The following is a 24,956-nucleotide window of genomic DNA, read 5'->3' as shown; positions in this document are numbered from 1 at the left end:
GCCCCTGGTGTGCGGGGGAACCTTTGAGGCACTTGAGAATGGCTGACTCGCATGGGGCAGGCAGCTGGAGACTGGAAGGAGAGTTGGAGCTCTGGCCGCTTGGATGGAGCACCTCTCACTCCTCGCATCCGTACTGTCTCTCCCTCTGATCTCTGTGCTGTGCTTCTGAATCTTTGTACCTGTCTTCCAGTTCCCAGTTTTTTCTTCAACTGGAGTTAATCTGCTGCTTAAATCAACCAGTTACATTTAAATTTTCAGTTATTTTATTTTTCATTTTTAGAGGAGGGCATGCAACCCACTCCAGTATTCTTGCCTGGAGAATCCCATGGACAGAGGAGCCTGGTGGGCTACAGTCCATGGGGTCACAAGGAGTCGGACACGATTGAGTGACTAAGGATAGCACAGCACAGAAGTCTATTTGGATCTTTGTCAGATCTACTCGGTTTTATTTATTTACTTACTTTTAGCCATGTCCTGTGACATACGGGATGGGGGATCTTAGTTCCTCGCCAAGGGATTGAACCTGCACCCCCTGCATTGGAAGCGCAGAATCTTAACCACTGGGCCAACAGGAAAGTCCTTTGTTCTATTTGTATAATTTCTTATTTCTTGCTCATGTTTTCAAGCTTTTATTTCTTTATAGAAGCTAAGTATATCTGTGGTCATTTTATATTCTGTATGTTATAATTCCAATCAATTAACAATGTCTGAAGGCTTTGCTGGTCTAATTCTGCTGACTTTTGCATTTTCAAGCACAATGTACAGTACATGATCCATCCTCAATATATTCATTGCAAAAATGAATGAATGAAAACATGTGAAATAAAAACAGCAAAGGAAACAATAGATAAATTATAGTGTTGTAAATCATATTATATTAAAATGTAAGCTGTGGAGGAAATAGGTGAAGGAGATTAACAGGTACAAACCTCCAGTTATAAGTAAGCTATGGGGGTGTAGCATACAGCATAAGGTAATATTGTAATAACTTTATATGGAGACAGATGGTTACGAGACTGGTCATGGTGATCATTTCATAATGTATGCTGACGTCAAAGTGCTATACAGTACACTTGAAGCTCACATAATATTGTGCATCAATTATATTTCAATTAAAATGCATATATATGTGTATAAGCAGAAAGCTGTAAGAACAAGGACCATCCCCCTCTGCCAAAGGAAGAGAAACAGTACCTAGCATCTTAGGTGTTCTGTAAGGTATTTTCCAAAGGGACATATATAATTTGTGAAGTTTTAATAGTTGAAAGGTTTTCATGTGTGCTTATTTTGAGTAACTCATGCATCATGAGAAATAGTAGTTGCTTTTGAATTCACAATTTAAATTATATTTAAAGGTTTTTTGCAGTATTTCAGACTTAGGCATGATTTTTACTCAGTGTTAAGGTAAAAAATAGTTTGTCACTGGTCTGTACATCTATGGGGAAAACGTTTGACAACTGTAGTTCTTCAACATCATCTTTCCACAGCACGCCAGCTCCCGTGTTCTCAAATACAAGAACCAGTGCTCACAAAGTCTTGGTTATGCTTTGTGGTCTGCGAATGCAGGAATTTCTGGGGGGAAAGGAGAGTACTTGGTGTGTTCAGGTCCCCATCTGCTTCCAGACAGGGCCATGGCAGCAAGTCCCTCATAATGCCACTTCTTTAGACTGTCCCGGAATAACAGTACCTGTTTACTACATTTGTTTACTGTGGGCCAGGTACCAGTTCAAACGTTGCGTATGTTTAAGTCACGTCAGAATTAGACCGCTGGTCCAGTTCCGCTTAATATTTCACTCTCCTGGAGTCACATGCAGGGTTTTATTGTGCTTATATGGGTTGGTTGGATGGTGACAAACACTTGCGCCCTCAGGCACCTGCCCATTGCAGTCAGCCTGGAGTGTGCTCTGTAGCACACGGAGACCTCGGCCTGCCAGACACCAGATCCATGTAAATGCTAGCCTAAAAGACAGAAAACGGCGCTCTAGGTAATGATCCCCAGCTTCCCGAAGATATTTAGAGCTTCAGTTTTGATAATGATAATCTGTTAAGGGAAATTAGGATTTCTATTATTGGTGAGACCATAACTATGGTGTAAAATTTAATAATAAACATCCAGTACCTATATTATTGGGTTGGCCAAAAAGTTTATTCAGGCTTTTCCATGATATGTTACAGGAAAACCCTAACATACTTTCTGACCAACCCAATATAATCCAATCATTATGATCTGTTTTCTTTTTTTGGGGGAGGAGGGTGAAATTAGCAACTATTTATTGCTGTGTTCATTGAAAGGACTGATGCTAAAGCTGAAACTCCAGTACTTTGGCCACCTCATGCGAAGAGCTGACTCATTGGAAAAGACTCTGATGCTGGGAGGGATTGGGAGCAGGAGGAGAAGGGGATGACAGAGGATGAGATGGCTGGATGGCATCACTGACTCGATGGACATGAGTTTGAGTAGACTCTGGGAATTGGTGATGGACAGGGAGGCCTGGCGTGCTGCGATTCATGGGGTTGCAAAGAGTCGGACACGACTGAGCGTCTGAACTGAACTGAGCTGATTGCCGTGATCATCCTATCTCTTCTCCTAGAGTTTTTATCAGTGACAGTGGACGCTGGCTTTTAGACCACTGTCCCTGAGTCCCCTTGCCAGAGGTGCTAATTTATTTGGTCTTGGTGTAACCTGACCCAGGGGAGTTTTAAAAGCTCCCCTGGTGGTACAATCAACTTAGTAAAAGGTTGGGCAGGATTTATTCAAGTTGAACATACAGTCGTCTGGTTCTCTGAGGTCACGACAAACACTGACACCTTCCCTCCTGAATCCCTGCTCCTGGGAAACGGACTCAGGTTCCCATGATCTCTGGTCACAACATCACTGCCAGCCGATCAACACATAACCTTGTTTTATGTGTGTTCCTGTCTCAAGACACTTTATTTTATACAGTTGCTTCATTAGCATTGAACTCACAGCTCACAGCACAACATTACAATCCATTTTCATGGCCTGAAAGTCTCAGCTGTCCCATTTGATGATTTTTAAAGAAAAGCACCTTTAAATGTGTCCATATCTCTATTTCTCTATGCAAAGCTAAGCCATTACCTCAAACATATATCAAAAGAAGTAGTAAATATACTTGACATATTTCATAACTATAATTCCAAATATATTTCCTTATTTTAATATCTGGATATAATATATACTACAGTTAAGTATGATGATACATGATAAAAAATTCTCAGAATCCACAACTGTGTGTCTATACATCCACTATACACACACGTACATACACACACTTAACATAGATCGTAGGGAGAGTATAGCTATGCTACCTTATAATGATTATTTGGGGCTTTATGTAAATATTGTAAGGTAAATATATTAAAATGTTCATGTCAAACATGTTATTTAAGTTTCACGTTAAATATCCATTTAAAATTTATAGCTTGTCTACTCTAAACGAATATATTAATGAGCAATTCAAATCACCCCTCTGTGTTAATAATTTACAACTGTGGCCTCTTAGCAAAATGGCCTTACTATCTTCAGGTCCTATTTTCTCTGATTAACATAATTACTAAAGCAGAAGCGCCTTTAGTTACACGATTTTAAACTACAGAAAGACGTGGTGTGGCATCCGTCTTTTGTCGTCCTTGCCAGCTCTCTGCTTTGTAGCTGTAATTAGACACTGTATCAGACCAACAGGAGAATTGACCACAGCAAGAGCGCTGTTGGAATATAACACCCATTATTAGATTCTCAGTATAATAGAATATAAAATAATTTGCAGTGATTATAGTACCTGAAACAAGGCAGTGGAATTATTGAAAATTGTAAAAGAGCTACCAGTATGGGAATGTTCCTGTCTGTAGGCAAGGTTTCTCAACTCAGAATTAAATCTGATGTTCTCTTTTAAAAATGACTTCATCATTGTCTCTGAACCAGCAAAAACATTTTCCAATACCTTCGGCAGCATAGCTATTTCTCTTTTGTCCTTAGGCTCAAAGCATGGAGTTGTGTTGTTGGCTGTCTTTTTTCCTTCCCTTGCTTCAGGCATTTTGGTGATATCTGTATTTAAATTTGCTGTCTGATGTCCTACATAGGGAATAAGCTTCTTCCTAAAGATAACTATCAACCAGTTTTAATATGACTGACATTTCAAGGTCCTGTTTTACATTAATCAAGGTTTTTAGCAGGTGTAAAGCACTGTTACAATAAAGAAACTGAGTACAGTCTCATCCAGGAGACTCCCATCCAGGAGTCTGCTGGATAGATAACTTGAGAATAAAGCTTTTTGACATTCAGGTTTAAATGGAAAAAAATGAGAAACCAGATAAAGCAAGCCAACCAAATTAATTCACTCTATATTCCTCTCTGCCTTTTCAGTGGAACTCACAGAAATTCTCTCCCAGGGAAATTTGGGAGTCCCTCATGAAACAATCCCTTTAGTGTTTTAGTGTTTACAGAATATCCACTTTTGTGCTTTGTGTTCAAGCATAAAAAGACAAACCTTTTGCTGTTCTCCATCAAGCCCTCACAGGTTCTCCTGGGCTTCTGAAATTTTTCCATAAATGCTATTCTTTCTTCATATGAATCAAAGAAAAAAATCTACCCCACCCACACCCCTTCCTAGGAGAAAACAAACAGGCACAGATACATAGGTCAACTGTGTACTTAACTCTGTCCCCCTCTGCAGGGTCCCACATCCCTAAAGGCAGCCCCAGGGACAAATGTCCTGATCCCAAAGCTCCAGTCACTTCAGTTATGTACCATTACAACAGTTGTTGGTCAAGAAGTACTTGGTGCAGCTGGTTCTCGTTATTCTCTCTCATAGTCCCCTAATAAAAAGAGCATTGACTTAGAAATCAGGAATTTGGGCTTCTGGTCCTACTTCTGCCCTTGAATCATTTTGTGAGCCTGACAAGTCACCTGACCTCTAGAAATCTCAGGTTCTCCTGTGTATCACAAAAGGACTGAATTAGAATGTCCTCTAAGACATCTCTTGTCCTCTACTCATGTTCCTTTTAACAACTGGATCATCCAGATAAAGATTCCTGGAACAAACATTTATCAAGTGAGTGTTAGGTACTCTGCCAGTCACTTATGGATTGAACAAGTTGAACACAATATATGCCATGAGTGAGTGTGCAAACTCTAGGGGGTGTCAGAGCTGTCAACAAGCTCTAATGAGGTGTCAACAACAAGATTTGTTCATTGCTGACATCAGAGCTTAGTGCCTGCCACATACTAATACATAATAAATATTTGTCAAATGAATGAATAATATTTGAAATATGATGTGTGTGCATGCTTAGTCATGTCCAACTCTTCACGACCCCATGGGCTGTAAATATTTGAAATGATAAGTGAAAACAAGGATATTCCCATTGTATCATGCAAAATAAAGAAAATAGGGGTTCATTTTAACTTGGAGGATATATAAAGGATTTCACCAAGGAGGCAGTATTTGAATTGAGTTTAGAAGAGTGGAAAGGTTTTTGATAGAGAAGAAGGGTAAGGATGAGGATGTTCTAGACTGAAGGAAGAGCACAGAGAGACATGAAACCAGAGACGTGAAAGTGTATGTCCACCTGATGGCCATCAGCCTGGAGGCTGGAATCAGGTATAAAGAGGGAGGAGCATTTTGGGCAGAAGGAGCAGCATGGGTTAAGACTTGGTACTGGAAATAAACATGGTGAATGTGAAGAACTGGGAGAGGTTCAGCAGAACCGTACAGTCTTAGGAAGAGTATGCTGCAGTCCATGGCGTCGCAGAGGCTTGGACACGACTTGGCAACTGAATAGCAACAACAGCACAAAATGAGACGAGAGGTAAATGGGGACGGACTTAGAAAGAGCCTTGTAAACCCTGTTAAGTAGTTTGAAGACGTACTGGAAAGAAGTGACATGAGCAGGTTTTCAGTTTGGAAAGGCCACTCTGGCGGTACCGTGCAGAATGAACTGAGAGAACGGGCGGGGAGACCTCTTAGAGGCGGTAGTAGCAACTGTGCTCCAAATAACCTGCATGACGGGGAGTTAATGGTCATGTTAATAGAGGTAGAACAAGCACCCAGGGTGAGCAGGCTGGAGGGTAGTGAGACCGCCCTGTACAGAGAGATGGGTATGTACTGGGGGCTAGAACTCAGCAGAAGTCAGAGCTGAGAATTAAAATGTGTGAATTACTTGCATACAGGTGATGGATCTCATCCTCCTTTAAGAGCAGTAATAGGTGACATCACCCTGGGATATGGTGGAGGCAGAAGAGAAAGGGGCCGAGGATAGACTGTCTACATTTTAGAGGAGACAGAGCCAGGGAAGAATATTGAAAAGGTTGCTTAGTGAGATGAAGGAGTGCCAGCAGAGTTCACTTGAAGCATCCACAGAGGAATGAGTTTCAAGGAGTGTCTTGAGATTTCAGTTTCTTTCTTTCTTTAGATTTAGATGGAGTATTATTATGACTATTGTCATCAGAAAGTCACTGTCATTCTGAATTATCTTAGTTTACATGTTGCTAAATTTCAAGATGATTTCATTACTTATAGAAAGACTTTTCTCCTAAGAAAAATGAAAGTCAATGGAAAAATATTTGACTAAAATTCACTTCTTAGCCATGCTTTTATGTAAATATGGTGAGCACACATACACTGTGGGATACCATTGATCTCATATTCTACTAAGAATATATTAATCTTTTTATCAGAACCTTTATCCACTAGATATAACATGATCGTATGAAACCTGGAACATTTTAGATATTATTTTTATCTAACAATCTTCTGTTTCCTTTAATCACTATTAAGTGGTTAAACTATATTCAATTTAAAAACCAAAGTCATCACCTCTTTTATCCTTGTGCTTCAGTTTGGCCTTCCACTCAACAGGCGTTTATCAAACACGTCCTGTGGGAATGGCACTGTTGGGTGCTGGGGTACAAAGGAAACTCCTAGTGAGGTCTCCTCAACTAACCTGTTTTCAGGTAGGCGGCCAGACTTGTATTAATAGTTAGCGAGATGACATGTTACAACTGCTCACAGGGCTCCTGACAAGATACCGTAAGATAAACAGTAATAGGATAGAGCGAGGAAAGACGGGATCAGAGCAAGCGTTGTAGAGAAGGCGAGAGTTGAACTGAGTTTTTAAGTATGAAAATATCCGGAGATGAGAGGGCTGGGGGGGGCGGGGAATGGGATTCCTGGTAGAGGTAAAGATTTAGGTTTCTTGAGCTGTCTGATTCTGTGGTGAACCAGCAGCACTTTTACCCAGGTTAGCCTCCAACTGTGGATGAAATGGGAAAGAAGGTTAGAGTCAAAGAAAATTTGCTTTTCATTATAATAACTCACAGCCTGAGAGTGGTAGCGCCGAGCATCTCGGTGCTCACCGTGAGCTGCCCTGTGATGAGCACTGGCACGCGCCAGCACTTCATAGCAACTCGCACAGCTCCCATGCCTCCTGTCTTCGGGGGAGCTCAGACGAGACAGTCTTCCTTTTGCCCTCTGTCAGTTTCCTTTCTTTCCATATACTATTTCACGTGAAATTATTTGAGAGCGAGTCCCTAGCAGTGACAGTGTTGGTAACAATTTACATCCAGAAACTTGGACCAGGCTCATAATTCATATTCAATAGATAAATTTCAATTCCTCTCCATTCTCTCAATCCCTTTGATTTGTAGTAAATATTACTTGTCTGTTATATTCCAGGTACTTTTCCCATTATATCCTAGGTACTTTCATGATATTAATGAATAAAAAGGACAAAGATCCCTGACCCAGTGGAATGTACATTTTAGTAATCGTCACAATGGTTCTGGAAAAATTGCTTCTTTTCTCCCACCGAGTTATTATGAAAATTAGGTTGCTATCTAAGAGAGTGATTTTCTTTCATGGGCCCTGGATTAGACACTGGGGCGAGAAGACATTTTTTATTTTGGGGCAAAAAGACTTTTTTGTAGCTGGGGGTTCTGTGAGGATAGACCAGTATGAGGTGGCATGTTTTCTCTAGTTTATCTTGTAAGAGATGAAAGTTTGAAGGAACTAAAAATAGAGTGGTTTCAGAGATGGAAAAGTGGGTGAAGGGAGAAATATTTAAAGACAAGTTATTTGAAGCTTGCCTGGCCTTGGCTTCAGTGAGGAGAGAGAGAGAGAGAAGACAGCCACAGAATGACTAGTCATCACTTAAGCTTGGGTATACTTTAAATAGACAGAATAGAAACAGTGAAAAAGTAGAATCGACTAAACAGCAGAGAATTCTGTTACAGCATAAAAATACCCAATTATTAAAAATGCAATAAAGTTGACATAGAGTACTTTCCATTTTACTATTTTTATAGCTCTTTCATTTGTTATTTTACAGATGCTGTGCCTGTTCCCTCAGAAAAAAGCCCATCTCTGCAGACAAATGTGAGTCTGGTCAAGAACTTGGACAGTACCATTACAAAGACCGTCACAGGAAACCCTCTGCAAATGCCTTTAGAAAAGCAGCCAGCTGCAAAAAGCTGTGACACGTTGACGACTTTACAAGCACATTGGCCATCTAGTCAAGAAGAGTTCATTGGCCCTCATTTAAGGACATCAAAGTCGGATTCTGCTTTCCGTAACCAGGCCTCCGTGGAGACATTGTATGTATCTCCCTCATTCACAACATTTGACCCAATGAAAGAGACTGTAATCAGTAAGGGTCATCAGAAAGCAACACGGTCCGGCCTGGTTCCGATGGAGGATGAAAACCTCAAGACCTTAGCCACATGGGGTGAGTCTACAAGAAACCCCTCTTTTGAAGTACTCTTCTTTTACTTTTCTCTGCTTTCTGTCTCCTGATTTGTTGCCTTCTCTTATTTTCCTCCCGTTGGTATGAAGAGAGGTACTTCTGAGTTGGGAAAGTGCCCCTTTTAAAAAGGGCTAATAGCAGATCATCATCATGGTTACATGTGCTTGAGTGAAGCCCAAGTTCTGAGCAGTTTTGATACAGAACAAATTAGAAAGAACTAGCATTAAATACGGAGAAGGCAATGGCACCCACTCCAGTACTCCTGCCTGGAAAATCCCATGGACGGAGGAGCCTGAGGGGCTGCAGTCCATGGGGTCATTAGGAGTCGGACACGACTGAGCGACTTCACTTTCACTTTTCACTTTCACGCATTGGAGAAGGAACTGGCAACCCACTCCAGTGTTCTTGCCTGGAGAATACCAGGGACGGGGGAGCCTGGTGGGCTGCTGTCTGTGGGGTTGCACAGAGTCGGACACGACTGAAGCAACTTAGCAGCAGCAGCAGCAGCACCAGCATTAAATAAGAGCTTCCTGTCAAACATTTAGGTTACTTATTTAAAATCTATATAAGAGAAAGTGATTAGTGTGTATATTGGTGTGTATGCATACACATACATCCATATGGGTATGTATGTGTGTGTTTTCCCTTTTTTAAAAGCGCTGTGTACTGATAACAAAAAAGGGGCAGGGGGAGTAGAGAATTGCTTCCCTCTTCTGTCTTACAAAACATGGAGAGGGTTGCAGTATTGTTAGACTGGTTGATAGAGGATAAAGCCAGTTGAGATCCCAGGTCATTGGCTTTCAGTTGTTAAATCCTACATTTCGTAGTTTATACTTTCTTCTTAGAGTTAATTAGTAAAAGAATAACCCATTTGCTGGTACATACCCCTGGTGGCTCAGATAGTAAAGAACCTTACTGCAATGAAAGAGACCTGGGTTCAATCCCTGGGTTGGGAAGATTCCCTGGAGAACAGAATGGCTACCCATTGCAGTATTCTTACATGGAGAATTCCATGGACAGAGGAGCGTGGCCTTCTACAGTCCTCAGAGTCTCAAAGAGTCGGACATGACTGAGTGACTAACACTTTCACTTTTTTTTTGTTTCAAAGACTAAGTAGTTTATTGATTCTCATGTGTAATAATGCTTACTAACTCATAATTTTTAAAATATGAACCTTTAAAATAGAAATCCTTTAAACTGCCTCAAATTCAGGTCAGAAGTACAATAGAAATACCAACAATGGAAGCCAGAATTGTTTGAGGTTAAAGAAGCTTACCTTAATGCTAGTAAGGCCAGTGACTAGTCAGAGGTTCTTCTTACTGCTCTTCCCAGAATTTTTTTTAATTGAGTACCTAAAAATAAAACTAATTCTTAGTTTTGTCACAAAATTAACTTTTCTGCTGAGACTACTGATGGAGAAACCAGTTAGTGCTGGTTACGATAGCCAGTGCATGTTATGATTAGCTCATGTGCGTGCTGTCCCCTGGGAAGCTGTTACTTTGGTCCATTTCTTCCACAAATACCACAAAAAGAAAACTGAGAATACTTTGGGTGATAGCTTGTATATCAAGTATATTTAATGATGAAAAATTACAAGAGGTTCCTCTAAAACCACTTAGCAAGGAAGACTTTTCCTCCTACTTACAATGGAGTAGATAGCATTAGTCTAGTCCTCCACCAACAATATTGGTTAAAGCTGGAAAACTATTAGAAATCATTATAAAACAACGAAGGTAGAAAACGCCTGATGGTCAGGGTCCTAGGGGAAAGGATTGTGATACTGTGATGCGATAAGTAATGTATATTTGGTCTTCACCCCTGGTTCCTAGCACGGAACTTCTGAAACCCTTGTTATTTTCCTGAGTGATAGAAGAGAAAGAGGCATTTTCTGTTATTCATCATAAACAGAATATGTTTATGTTTCAACTCCATCCCCGACCTCTGGGGAGAGGAGAAGGAATGGCCAATGATTTGATCAATCAAAAGCCAATGGGGACTTCCCTGGTGGTCCAGTGGATAAGACTCCATGCTCAGGGAACTATTAATAAGATCCCACATATTCCAACTAAGCCCACATTGCAGCTACTGAACCCACATGCCCTAGAAGCCTACACCACAGTTAGAGAAGCCCACATGCTCCAACGAAGACCCAGCGCAGCCAAAACAAATAGTAAATGCTTTTTAAAAAAGAGCAAGCAGGTGACAGTGATGGATAGTTTCAAAAAAATCAGGGGCCAATACTTTGATCAGTCATGCCTATGTAATGGAACCTCTGTAAAAACCGTGGGCCATGAGGTTGAGAGGGCTTCCAGGTTGGTGAGCTCATGAACGTTCTGGGAGGACGACCGCCCAGAGGAGGCACGGCAGCTCTGTGTCCCTTCCCCATACCTTGCCCCGTGCATTTCTTCCATTTGGTTGTTCCTTTATAATAAACCAATCATAGTAAGTAAAGCAAGGTCCTGAGTTTTGTGAGCCATTCTAGCAAATTATCAAACCCAAAGAGGGTACCGTGGGATTCTTCAATTTGTAGCCAGCACATCAGAAATAGAGGAGGCCTGGACCTGCAGCTGGCATCTGAGTAGTGTCTCAGTTTTCTCCCCCTTGCCTGTTTGCCTGTTAGCAGAGCAGGGTGATAGAAGCCAAGGAAACATGAGAGGCCTGGGCTTTCTGCTATCTCAATGAGCTTGGGAGGTAGGGTTGGCGTTTGGGGCTTCCAAGGTGTCAGGGACTTAAGGGGCTAATATTTCAGAGGCGAGGGAATCACAGAGAAAAAGTCCACAAGTCTTTGTGTAATTTCTTACTGTTACTTTTGCCTGCTGCTAAACTGCTCAGGTTTTGGATAAGGTGCCGAGAAACTAAATGGGAAGAAGCCAAGAAGCTAACCAGAGATTCTGATAGTCTTGTGGTGCTAAGAACACGGAGGTTGGAGTTTAGGATATGCAGAATTGTAGGGGCTATGGTAAATACGCCGTCCTTTCAGCTGGGCCCTCTAAAGGGCTACACCCTATGCATCAGAGGTACATTCTGGAGTAAGGACAGCCTGGAAATAGAACAGCCCTCCCAAATGCTGAAACCCAGCTTCAGCTAGAGCAAAGTATCTGAAGACAATGAAATCCTTTCTTGAGTGGTGCTACAATTTTTCATGCATAAGGTTTGGCATTCACCAAAAAATTACCAGGCATACCAGGAAATGAACAAATGACCAGAAATACAGAATAAAATAAACAACAGAAACAGACTCATAAATAATCTAGATAATGAAGTTATAAGATACATACTTTAAAATAATTATGATTAATATATGTAAAAAAAAAAAAAAAAAACCAGAAGAAAAGATGGGGGAATTTCATTGGAATAGAATACTGCTATCTATAAAAAGGAGTCAACCGAATTCCTGAATTCCAAAGCAGAAAAATAATTAGCTGAAATTAAGACCTTGAGGATACTATTCCGTTCATAAAGGTTAAGGTGTCAAAAGAGAGAGCTCAGTACTGGCAACAAAGTTGAAAAGTTATAAGGGAAACCCTGAAAGGGAGGGAGACTCAGAAGGAGTCTCATATTCCATTTGTAAACTCTGCCCAAATTCTTGACCAATAAGACACACATTTCTACTTTTCTATAAAAGGCATTACTGGAGCCGACCCCGGCTGCCTGGGCCTCACCTACCCGCAGCTTTGCCCCGTGCCCTCCACAGTCAAGACTGGCCCCCATGGCAGGCCCACCCTGTGCCCTGCTGGGTGCCCGATGGCTTTGGCGTGGGGTTTGGACTGTCCTCCCACTGAATGAAGAGGGTGGGGCAGTTATTCTGCGTGGAATAAATGGTCCCAAGTAGAGCTGTGGGGAGAAGGCAATGGCACCCCACTCCAGTACTCTTGCCTGGAAAATCCATGGACGGAGGAGCCTGGTAGGCTTCAGTCCATGGGGTCGCTAAGAGTTGGGCATGACTGAGCAACTTCACTTTCACTTTTCACTTTCATGCATTGGAGAAGGAAATGGCAACCCACTCCAGTGTTCTTGCCTGGAGAATCCCAGGGACAGGGGAGTCTGGTGGGCTGCCATCTATGGGGTCGCACAGAGTCAGACACGACTAAAGTGACTTAGCAGCAGCAGCAGTAGAGCTGTGTTAACTCCTGACCCCACTACAGCCCCACTCTCAAAATCAGGTCCTCGCTTCAACACAGTAAAAACCATGGTGAGACTCTTCTGCACCCCCGGTTCCATTCTCATGGTCTGGAAAGGGCCTAGCCCTGGAGGCTGCTGTTGGGGAAGGCTCCCCCCCGGCACCTGGGTGTTCCTGAAGGCCCCTGTGGTCTGTGGAGCGGATCCCTGGTAAGTTGGTCCTTTTGGGCAGCACTTGATGACCTGGCCTTGAAAGATGCTCTTGTCCGGCTCCATGGTGGCCTGGGCTGAGCTCTCAGTGGCAAACTCTATTATGTAGGCATAGCCCTTGAGGGTGTCCAGAGAACTTGCCACCCAGGATGGGGACCCGGTGGATCTCACCACAGTGGTTAAAGCCATAATATATGTCTAGGGGAAGACCCCAGTGAATCGTGGGGGAGGGGTAAGATAGCACTAGAAATTGTAAATATGTGGGTAAATAGAAAATGCCATATATTTTATTTTAAATTTTAGTGTTAAAAGTGTCGCTGTTGTTCAGTTATTAAATTGTGTCTGACTCTATGAGTCACCATGGACTGCAGCGTGCCAGGCTTCCCTCTTTCACTGTCTCCTGGAATTTGCTCAGATTGAGTCAGTGATGCTATCTCACCATCTCTTCCTCTGCTGCCCCTTCTCCTTTTGCCTTCAATCTTTCCCAGCATCAGAGTCTTTTCCAATGAGTCGGCTGAAGGAAAAGATTTGAGGTGAGAGATAGAGAAAAGAGCTGGTGAGCAAGGTAGGGGGAAAGATCCTGAGACGGAGGGCGATATGGGGAAGGCAGACTAGAATCCAGACCAGAAAGAGAGTCACCTTGTGCTGAGAACCCATGAGGAAGGAGGAGAAAGGGTGTACCGGATGTGAGGGAAGGGTCTTACTGTTCTTAATAATTAAATGTACTGAACATTCATGAGCTGCACTCTGTATGTCATGGCCTCCGTATCTTACTGTCTGGGGTCACCTGCCAAGCCTGAGGGTTTGGAGTGGTTTCGTTTTTTCCATGAAGAAACTGGAAAAAAATTAGAACAGCCACTGCAGAAAATGGAAGAAGGAGCTGCTGAGACTCTGAGAAGATGGAGGAGCAGTAATTTGTAGTGGTCCAGTTTTTCAGGTCTGGGCTTTTTTTTTTTTTTTCCTATGCTGAGCATCCCAGGGATAGAAATGAAAAAGGCAGATATTTAAATTGAAATAGGCCTATGATAGGGATTGACCAACTTTCAGCCTGGACTGAATCTGGCCCACTGCCTGTTTTTGTAAATAAAAGTTTTATTGGAAAACAACCATACTACTTGGTTCACATATTGTCTTTGGCTGCTTTTGTGCCACATCAGCAGAGCTTAGTAGTTCAGAGACCGTATGAACCACAAATCCTAAAAGGTCTCCTATCTTGTCCTTTATATCAAAGTTTTGATGACTCCTGAATTAGCAATTAGCAGCAAGGAGACTTCTCTGATGGTCCAGTGGCTAAGACTTCATTACAGGGGGCACAGTTTCTATTCCCTGGTTGGGGACCTAGGATCCTGCATGCCACCCAGCGAGGCCAAAGAAAGAAATCAGCGGCAAGTAAGGTCCCTTGGACTGCAAGGAGATCCAACCAGTCCATTCTAAAGGAGATCAGCCCTGGGTGTTCTTTGGAAGGAATGATGCTAAAGCTGAAACTCCAGTACTTTGGCCACCTCATTTGAAGAGTTGACTCATTGGAAAAGACTCTGATGCTGGGAGGGATTGGGGGCAGGAGGAAAAGGGGACGACAGAGGATGAGATGGCTGGATGGCATCACCGACTCGATGGATGTGAATTTGAGTGAAATCCGGGAGATGGTGATGGACAGGGAGGCCTGGCGTGCTGGGATTCATGGGGTCGCAAAGAGTTGGACACGACTGAGTGACTGAACTGAACTGAACTGAACTGAAGGCAGAAGACATTCAGCAAGAGAGTAGCCAGAAAATGGCTAAAGTGATGGATCCTGGGATTCTAGACTGGTTTAAGAAAGGAGCCAGAACCAAGAGGACACTGATAGAAAGACAGAAAAGAGAAAGATCACTGCATCTTTGCATGGCATCATTGCATCAATGAGGCCAAAGTGCAGATGTATAAAAAGGAATGTAAAAGGAATCCATAGAGCTGGAAGAAACTGAGAAGAAAAAGTAATCTTGGAAAACAAGGTTTCAAAGTAGGGCAGTTGTGAGTGATGACATTCTAGGGAATACTCAGAGGAATGGCTGAAGGTCATTGTGGTTGAGGAATTCAAGAAATGATGAGACTAAATGTATGTTAGTCTCCATGGATACTGGGTGGTGGAGTATAACAACAGAGTACTTTTTTTCTGGTTTTCATTTAAGTGTTTGTTTATAGGAAGGGTCCAGGTCCAATGTCATAAAACTCTTTGGAGATAATGAACTGGACAAATTAAAAAAGTACTTGCATATTTTAGCGGTTCTCAGATACCAGGGAGACTATCTAAGGCAGCCAGCTTTAATATCTTTACTGAATGAGAGGAATGAATTTGCTGCAGCAACCTCCTTTGACCTTTTGATGCTCAGTACCTCTGTTCTGAGAACAGCCCATTCCTTCTGCTCCTGTGCTTATTTGTCTGAAGCTCAAACTGTTGTTTTAGGTCGTTAGTTTAACACGCACTAAAAAGGAAGAAGGAGCTAGTACATACTTCGAAGCCAATTTGGTGGCAGGCAGCTTTCCTTATAGTCTTATAAGCCACAGTCAGGGTGAGTGTGTTAGACACACTGGATTTTACTTTCTAATTTGGGGGAGGAAAAAATTATCTGTACTTTGTCTTGTTGAGATAGCAGTGACCGTTCTCACTGGCTTCCTCCTCTCTGTCTCATTTGGTTCCACATTTTTTTTTTTTACTCGATTTCAGCAGTAGTTGCTCTTTGTAGCTGTTTTTCAGTTCACCTTTGCTAGGAAAAGAAACTAAAGTGACACACACACCGAAGACTCATTTTCAATGCCTTTTTCTTTTTGCCTATAAAAGCCTTTGGAGTTAGAACGATTAACAGTGTCCCTGAAGCAATGGGGGAAATGATAGAAAGCAGTTCTACAGACCATCCCAGCTAACTCTGGTGAGCTAGTGGTCAGTGTGGGCCACAGGCACCATGTGGAGAAGAGCGTTGACGGGAGAGGAAGGCTTATCACCCTCCAGGGAAGTCACGGCCAGGGTGCTCCCGCCCCCTAGACAGGGCCCCAGCAACCCTTCCAACTGTGCAGCTCCTGCCTGCTCTTGTGCAGACAGAAAGACGCACCGATTTGATTTTTTTAATTTAATGAACTACATTTATACTTCGTAAGCAAGTGAGAAAACTCATCTTTAATCCAATAATCCAATTTTCCCAATAAAAGTCCAGCATAAGTGATTTATAACTACTTAATAATAAGCAGCAGACTTACTAGCATTTCTCTCTAGCCCCATGTTACTCCTAAATCTGGTTCTTTTATGTAGCTTATTTATAATAATGATACTAAAAATAAATTTTCAAATATGGCAGCTTTTAAAAATTGAGATCTAATTCCTGTGCCATAGAATGCACCCTTTGAAAATAGACAGTGTAGTGGTTTTTCAGTGTATTCTCAGAGTTGTACAGTCATCACTACTAATGTCAGAGCACTCCCATTACCCTCAAAAGTTCCGTACACACGAGCAGTTGCTCTCTGCCTCCTTTATCCCAGGCCCTGGTAGCCACTGTCTACTTTCTGTCTCTATGGATTTACCTTTTCTGGACATTTCACGTGATGGAGTCATGCAACATGAGGCCTTTTGTGATTAATTTCTTTCACTGAGCATCGTGTTTTCAAAGTTTACCCACAATGTAGCATAAATCAGTAAGTCATTCCTTTTTGTGGCTGGATATTATTCCAACGTATGGATAAACACATTTTCTTTATCATAATCAGTTCACAGACGTTTGGGTTGTTTCCACTTTTTGGCAGTTATGAAAATTCTGTTACAAAGAATTTTGTAAATGTTTCATTCTTTAGCCATAGAACAAAATCAGGATAATATAATTCCTGTGTGTAGGTAACTTGACAGCCATTCTATATTAGTGAGGAAAACTGAAAGAGATGAATTGGAGAATGAGAAAAAGAAAAAAATCCCTCTGTTGTACAGTGAACTGTTTACCAAAGACCAGCTGCTCGCAGAAAAATTTACATTTACTGCTAAAGATAACTTTAAATATTTCCAGAAGTATTTGTTATCTTATTTTTTTCAACCCAGTACTTCCAAATGCTTTTTAAGTTTAAAATTGTAGTATAATAATTAACAGTGTGTGCGTGCTAAGTCGCTTCAATCGTGTCCAACTCTTTGTGACCCTAATTAGCAGATCCAGTGTTATTTGTGAGTATAAAAAATTAGAGATAACACATCAGCATTTGGAAAAATCTTGTCACTGCTATCTTCAAGCGAGTCCGGCATTCATTAGCATGCCTGTATCACACAGTGAGACTTTTAAATCCAGCCATTTGCTGCAGCTGATTTGCAATACTTGCTGCATTTCAGCTCTGGGGGGTCGACTGTATGAAGAGGATGCTCGTTAACAACCTCCGCAGTGAGCCCCGCAGTGAGCCAGAGAAGGGTCACTAACTGGGGAGGGAGATGCGCCCTGAGGCGCAGTGTGCAGTGGCTGGTACAGCTGCAGTGTGTTTGGAAACAAAAGTAAATTGGCGTGCAGCAATTAGAGATGAAGTGGGTTCTTATGAGCAAAAGCATCAAGCAGCCTACGAATCAAAGCTGCAGAACTATAAACAGTGAGAAGCTGTTTACTCAGCAGTTGTAGCTACGCAGCAGGAGAAAGGTGGGCATACAGCAAGAAGCAGTGATTCTCTGACCAGAGCACGTAGCAGAAACACCTGCAGGTTTGTTCAAACCCAGTTTTCTGAGCCCCAATGCCCAGTGTCTGATTCAGCTGGTCTGGGGTGGGGCCCTAGAACTTCATTTTAACAAATTCCCAGGTGATGCTGCTGCTGGTTCAGGAACCCCACTTTAAGAAACACTGGCATTAAACTGTGGGCTTCCCTGGTGGCTCAGCTGGTAAAGAATCTGCCTGCAGTGTGGGAGACCTAGGTTCGATCCCTGGGTTGGGAAGATCCCCTGGAGAAGGGAAAGGCTACCCACTCCAGTATTCTGGCCTGGAGAATTCCATGGACTGTATAGTTCATGGGGTCCCAAGAGTCAGACACAACTGAGCAACTTTCAGTTTCAGCATAAAACTGAAGCCAGGTACTCGTCATGTCACACGTGTGTGCCTACCATAACTGTGTTATCTTTAAATATATTTGTTGTTGTTCAGTGACTAAGTCGTGTCCAACTTTTTGCAACCCCATGGACTGCAGCACGCCAGGCCTCCCTGTCCCTCACCATCTCCTGGAGTTCACCCAAGTTCATGTCCATCAAGTCAGTGATGCCATCCAACCATCTCATCCTCTGCTGCCCTCTTCTCCTCCTGCCCTCAGTCTTTCCCAGAATCAGGGTCTTTTCCAATAAGTCAGCTCTTCACATCAGGTGGCCAAAATATTGGAGCTTCAGCATCAGCCCTTCCGATGAGTATTCAGGGTTGATTACCCTTAGGATTGACTGGTGTGATCTCCATGCTGCCCAATGGACTCTCAAGAATTTTCTTCAAATCACAATTCAAAAGCTTTAGCATTCAGCCTTCTTTATGATCTAGCTCTCACATCCGTACATGGCTACTGGAGAGACCATAGCTTTGACTATGCGAACCTTTGTTGGCAAAGTGATGTCTTAGCTTTTTCATACTCTGTCTGGGTTTGTCATAGCCTTCCTTCCAAAAAGGAAGTGTCTTCTAATTTCATGGCTGCAGTCACCATTCACAGTGATTTTGGAGCCCAAGAAAAGAAAATCTCTATCATCTCAATTCCAAAGAAGGGCAATGCTAAAGAATGTTCAAACTACCAGACACTTGTGCTCACTTCCCATGCTAGTAAGGTTATGCTCAAAATCCTTCAAGCTAGGCTTCAGCAGTACTTGAACCGAGAATTTCCAGATGTACAAGCTGGGTTTAGAACAGGCCGAGGAACCAGAGATCTTTAAATATATAAGATAACATTATACTAACATTTGACTGAAATATTATTTTCCTCCTGGCCTTCTTAAATCTTCCTTATGAAATCATTCTTTCTTACCAGAGTGAACTATTTCTGGAATAGTTCCTTAGTACTCTCACGTGTGTGGTTTGGGTCCTAGAATCCTAGAATCTCACCAAGGATATATAGCTCTGTCGGCTGATGCCTTGATCTTGCCTGAAACATTCCTGCCAAATGGTTGCTCAGGCTGTGCATGAGCTCCATGAGTGTTAAGAACCTCACTGCTTCCCAAAGCAGCGCGTGTCAAGTGTGGGAAACCACAACTATTTAAACGTTTTCATTTTTCAACTGGACTGAAATCTCTTTTCCTGTTACTTTCTCCTGCTAACAGCAGTTCCAACATGTACACAATATGAGAAACGGAAGATAAATATTACTAAGATTTTCTGATTGTTTTCAATTAACTAAATATAGCCTCCTACCCTTTGTCTTCCTATCTGTTTTGGGGTAAAGATTTGCATATACATGACTGAGCGATTTCACTTTCACTTTTCACTTTCATGCACTGGAGAAGGAAATGGCGGCCCACTCCAGTGTTCTTGCCTGGAGAATCCCAGGGACAGGGGAGCCTGGTGGGCTGCTGTCTTTGGGGTCGCACAGAGTCGGACACGACTGAAGCGACTTAGCAGCAACAGCAGCAACCCTTCTACATCCCTCATCATCCTGGTTGCCTGCCTTCTCAACTTTATATCTAGAATTTAACATAACTCTCTAATAGAGTAAAAATAATTATAATATACTAGAATGGTGTGGATGTAGAGCTTAGTGGATTAGATTATGTGCTTTAACATCACAGACTTGAATTTGAGTCTCATCTCTACCCCTTTTTAGCCTTGTGATCTTGGGAAAGTTTCTTTGCTTCTTTGAGATGCCTTTGCCTCATGTTTTAAATGGGATTATGAAGCCTATTCCACAGGTTGTTGTTGGAGTGTGGTGCTAAATAAAGAGAATTCGAAAATAGCTAATTGAAAAGCAGTTTAAATCCTTAGACTTTTCCTCCTTGTCAAACAGATGAATAGTTGCCCTGAATATTCAACCAACTCTCACAACCTCTGGCAGAAGTCTAGAGATGTGTTTTCTGGAGAAGGTACATGGAGGGTCTCTGAAGTGAGATGCTAGCCACTGGAGAACGTGTTACTCTAGCCTGAGAATAGACCAAGAAAGACAAGGATCCAGGATATATTGATGGAAAATAGGAGGGTGGCATAGAGATGTGTCCAATGACAGCTGTGAGTACAGCCCAGAGAGTTTCAGAGTGACTCAGGACACGCATATATAGAGGCTTCCGTCATTGGCAGGATGGTAACCACATACCCTCTTTTTAATCCAAGGATAGCATGTTGGATAAGCCTGACCTGGATTCTTAAGTGTGCTTGTCCTGTCTTGACCGTTTGTTAATGAAGTTCCTACTTTCCTTTCTGTGGCCTGCTGCTGCGCCAGCTGAGAATACTCATTTCACCCCCTTAAAGTTTCGTGATTGGAATTCTCTCCTGAGAACTGGAGCTAGGCGCTGAGAATACTCATTTCACCCCTTAAAGTTTCGTGACTGGAATTCTCTCCTGAGAACTGGAGCTGGGCACCAGGTGGCTTTGAAGCCAAAAATAGAAGCTGTCTGCCCTGGCCACATTTTTAGACAAGAGGTCCAATTTAGTTTAGAATGACATGAATATGTAAAATAAATAAAATAAGAAAGAAAGATAAGTCTTGTGTGCTAAGTGGTAAGCATTAATCTCCCTCTTCTATGACTTATAGTGAATAAGGTTTTGTTTTTTTAATTATTTTATTCTCAAATTATTCTCACTGTTATTTTATTTACTTTTAGTTTTTGGCCATGCCTCGTGGCGTGTGGGATCTTAGTTCCCAGAGCAGGGATCAAACCCATGCCCGCTTGCAGTGGAAGCACAGAGTCTTAATCACTGGACTGCCAGGGAATTGCCAATTAAAATTTTTTTAAAGTAGTAAGTCCAGAGTTAATTTCAAAGACTTCGGCACTGGAATTTGACAACTTGTATCACCTTTTAAGGCATACGAGCTCAGTCACATCAGTCGTGTCTGACTCTTTGCAACCCCATGGACTGTAGCCACCAGACTCTGTCCATGGACTTTTCCAGGCAAGAATACTGGAGTGGGTTGCCATTTCCCAACCCAGGAATTGAACCCATGGCTCCTGCTTTGGCAGGTAGATTACCACTGAGCCATCTGGGAAACCCACCCAAGGCATAAATGAATAAAAAGACATTCCAAGGAGACAAGAAAATGATCTATGTCCAATAAAGTTTGGAAAACACTTGAATAACTTACAGGTGGCCTTTGAATACATGGGTTCAAACTGCATGAGTCTACTTATACACGATTTTTTTTTCAGTAAATACATAGAACAGTACTATACAATCTGAGGTTGATTGAGTCTGCTGATTTGGAACTGCAGATATGGTGGGCCAACTGTAAAGTTATATGGGGGTCTTTGACTGTGGGGCGGGCCAGCACCCCAACCCCCATGTTGTTCAAGGGTCAACTATACTATGGATTTCTCAGAACCTTGAATATGCTAACGGATATTGTTAATCTCCTAATGGGAGGCATAGTGTGCGATTGGCCAATCTTATTTGACTTTGAAACCCAGTTCTCACAAAACATCTTTTTACATCTTAAAGGACACAGTGTTCTCCATAATGGTTTGGGAAATAATGATTTAGAATAAAGTGTGAAAGAAGAGGTTTAATATGATTTTTGCCTGAAGGGAAGTTAAAAACATTATCAAATGTTTAATTTTATGGAAAATAGGCTTAGAATGCTTTTCATTTTATTTGTAGTTTCTTGGTGGAAAAAAAAAATTATATGCAAGTGCTAAAGTGTCCTGGATCTCGGATGGGTTGGACTCAGCCTTGACTATATTTGACTGTTGAGAGAAAAAGCTCAGTTTTTTAGCTCCAAGGCACTTGTAGTTGGTGGTTCGTTTTGCCATAATATTTTCTGTTAAAAACCAAAAAAAGAAGGAATCTAAGTTACAGGTTTCTTAGACTTTCTGTTTTAAATGTCAACTTAAAATTCTGGCAGTGAGTAGAAGAGGGTATAATATTCTACTTTTCTGCTCTCTGATAAGTGTAGTGTAAAAATATATTGGGCAAAGTTTGAGAGTCAAGATGAATATTGATATTTCTATTTAAGTCCCTTTTCTAGGGTATTATTGATGTATCACACATCTTTAGATTTTCTCTGTTTCCTGCTTTGGTTTTATTTGGGCCTATTGTGACTCTTTAACATATAAAATTCTAAGTAGTTTATGCTGAGACCAGATAGAATCTGACATTGTAAAATTATGTAAGCTGTTACTCTTATTTGTATGTTGCCTAATCTGTGTCTTTCATTTATACATTTTAGTTTCAGCTGCCTCTGAGGGAACATTCTCCTTTTCTACTTTATCTGTGTCATCCCCTGATTCAGCCTCTCCAGTGAAGTCTGTTCATCCCTTACCCCCAGTTTTGCCCGGACCTTCCTTTTGGACTTTGTCCCGTCAACAATCTTCTTCTGCCTCTGTTAAAAATATAGATAAGACAGCCAGGATTCATCACCCTTTCGCTCCTAGGAGTCCATTGTCCTCCGATGAAAAAGAAAATGACCACCTCAACCTACTGGAAATTCTTTCAGACAACTCCGGTTCTGCCAAAGAGAAGACAAGTTCTATTTCTAGCAGTAATTGGGTAGCGTTTTCCACTCAGAATGTAGACCATTTCACCTCAATGTCCTGCTCTAGTTCTCAGGCAACCAAAGACCTGTCTAGGGAGCCTGAAGCAGACAATTCCACTAATGTTCTTCTTGGGGAGGTAAAAAATGCCATAGTCACGTTGCACGAAGACCTGAGCATGGTGATACGAGAGCTTAATGTCATCAGTAGCCGTCTGGTAAGCATGAGTGGCTCCAGTCCACAAATAAGCAAGTCTCTGCAGTTCCCCCAGTATTCTGAGGCGGGCTCAGATCAAGTCTAATTATCTCAGTAGCTATTTTTGATAGAACACAAAACATTTTATAGATTCTCATACTGTGCAAAAATAGAATGATAGTTTGATTATTCTTTGTCAGGTTTATTAAACAAGTATACGTCAAACCAATAAATTCGTCTGGGTGGTTTATTTTTTAAAGAGAAAAAGAATCACCTTTGATAATATTTTCAGGTTTAAATATTAGTTCATTTGAAACTGAAGAGAATTTCATTCCTCCATGCTCTGAACTTTACCTCAAAATAACATTGAGCAGTAGTGAAAGTTGTGGTAATGCTTCAAACAGCAGATGACTATTCCAGAGTTCCTGGATAAGTTGGCAGTAAGAAGCCTCTCATTTTCCATCAGTATGGAGCTTCATCGTTAACAAGCCTTTGCCTTGTCTCAGGAGAATTGAGTCTGGGGTATATGTTTCACACCTTTTCATGTCACCTTTCAGGTTCTGCAAAAAAGGGCCAAAAATCTTTCCCTTCTTGTGGATGCCACAGGTGGTTGCGAGTTAAGTTGAGATAAGTAGGGCATGAAATAGGTGGGGTTTTGCTGTTTTTGTTGTTGTTATATGCAAAGTGAATTTAAATGTGTACCTTTTTCTTGTATTTTGGAAAATAAATTTGGTGTTTTTAGTCTTTTATGTATCTTTTTTAATTGTTTAAGACAGCTTTTTAAATAGAACTGTCTCAATTATTTATGGGGGAAATGATCTGGTTTGGGGATTACAGACCAGTGATTCTCAATCCTGCTGCGATTAGAGTCACCAGAGAAGCTTTTGTTTTGTTTCATATTTATTTGAAAGAACAATGTAAAGGGCTCCATGTACCCATTGTTCAGTCTCGGCAATTACTAACCAAAGGCTAAAATAATCTCTGATAATTTTGAAGAAATATGAGACATTTAAAAAAGAATTCTAGTGCTCTGGGTGCTGGTCCCAAATGAAAACTGGTTTTCGTCATGCACACTGGGTTAAGAACTAGAGGACACGTGCAGGAACATGGGGTGAGGAAATAAGCCAGTCGGAAGGCTGTTGAAGTTACCCGGATAAGAGCTGGACATGGCTCAAGCCAGGGTCAGCACAGTAAAGGTAAATGAGAAGTGATTCACTTAGGGGTTTGCTGATGAGTTGGATAAAATACGTGAAAGAGAAGAGTCAAGGATGAACCCAAAGGTATTGGACTGAGCAACTAAAATTCAAGATGAAGTTGCCATCAACTAAGATAAGGAAAGTTGCAGATAGAAAAAAATTTAGGGACTTCCCTGGCGATCCAATTGTTCAGACTCTGCTCTTCCACTACAGAGGGCATGGATGGGTTCACTCTCTGATCAGGGAACTAAGATCCCACGTGCTGTGTGGTGTGGCCAAAAAATACAGGTCCCTTTAGTCAAGGCTATGGTTTTTCCAATAGTCATGTATGGTTGTGAGAGTTGGACTATAAAGAAAGCTGAGCACTTAAGAACTGATGCTTTTGAACTGTGGTGTTGCAGAAGACTCTTGAGAGTCCCTTGGACTGCAAGGAGATCCTAAAGATAAATCTTAAAGGAATCAGTCCTGAACATTCATTGGAAGGACTGATGTTGAAGCTGAAACTCCAATACTTTGGCCACCTGATGGCTGATTCACTTGAAAAGACCCTGATGCTGGGAAAGATTGAGGGCAGGAGGAGAAGGGGACGACAGAGGATAAGATGGTTGGATGGCATCACCAACTCAATGGACATGAGTTTGAGTAAATTCCGGGAGTTGGTGATGGACAGGGAGGCCTGGCATGCTGCAGTCCATGGGGTCACAGAGTCAGACATGACTGAGCAACTGAACTGAACTGAACTGAATTAATTTTTTTTAATTTAAGGCATCCATTTTTTAAAATTTCAGATGTCTATTAGATAACCAAGTAGAGATATCAAGTAAACAATTGGATAGAAGAGTGAGTTT

General features: G+C 41.7%; 1 protein-coding gene across 4 annotated transcripts in view; it reads left to right on the top strand.

Annotated features, from left to right (window-relative positions):
* Nucleotides 1-23,656, top strand: part of ENTHD1 (ENTH domain containing 1) — a 91,882-nt gene extending 68,226 nt beyond the window's left edge. For all 4 annotated transcript variants that reach the window (XM_086402934.1, XM_086402932.1, XM_086402933.1 and 1 more), the window contains 2 exons: nt 8,347-8,742; nt 22,414-23,656. In XM_086402934.1, the coding sequence (XP_086259060.1) occupies nt 8,347-8,742; nt 22,414-23,018 (1,001 nt within the window). In that variant the 3' untranslated portion in view covers nt 23,019-23,656. The remainder of the gene's footprint in view (nt 1-8,346; nt 8,743-22,413) is intronic.
* Nucleotides 23,657-24,956: the final 1,300 nt, after the last annotated feature.

Source organism: Bos grunniens, chromosome 5, assembly GCF_055505025.1.
Source record: "Bos grunniens cultivar Pamir isolate PY7600 chromosome 5, Bosgru_T2T1.0, whole genome shotgun sequence".
NCBI lineage: Eukaryota > Metazoa > Chordata > Mammalia > Artiodactyla > Bovidae > Bos > Bos grunniens.
This window is presented reverse-complemented; position numbering and strand designations above follow the sequence as displayed.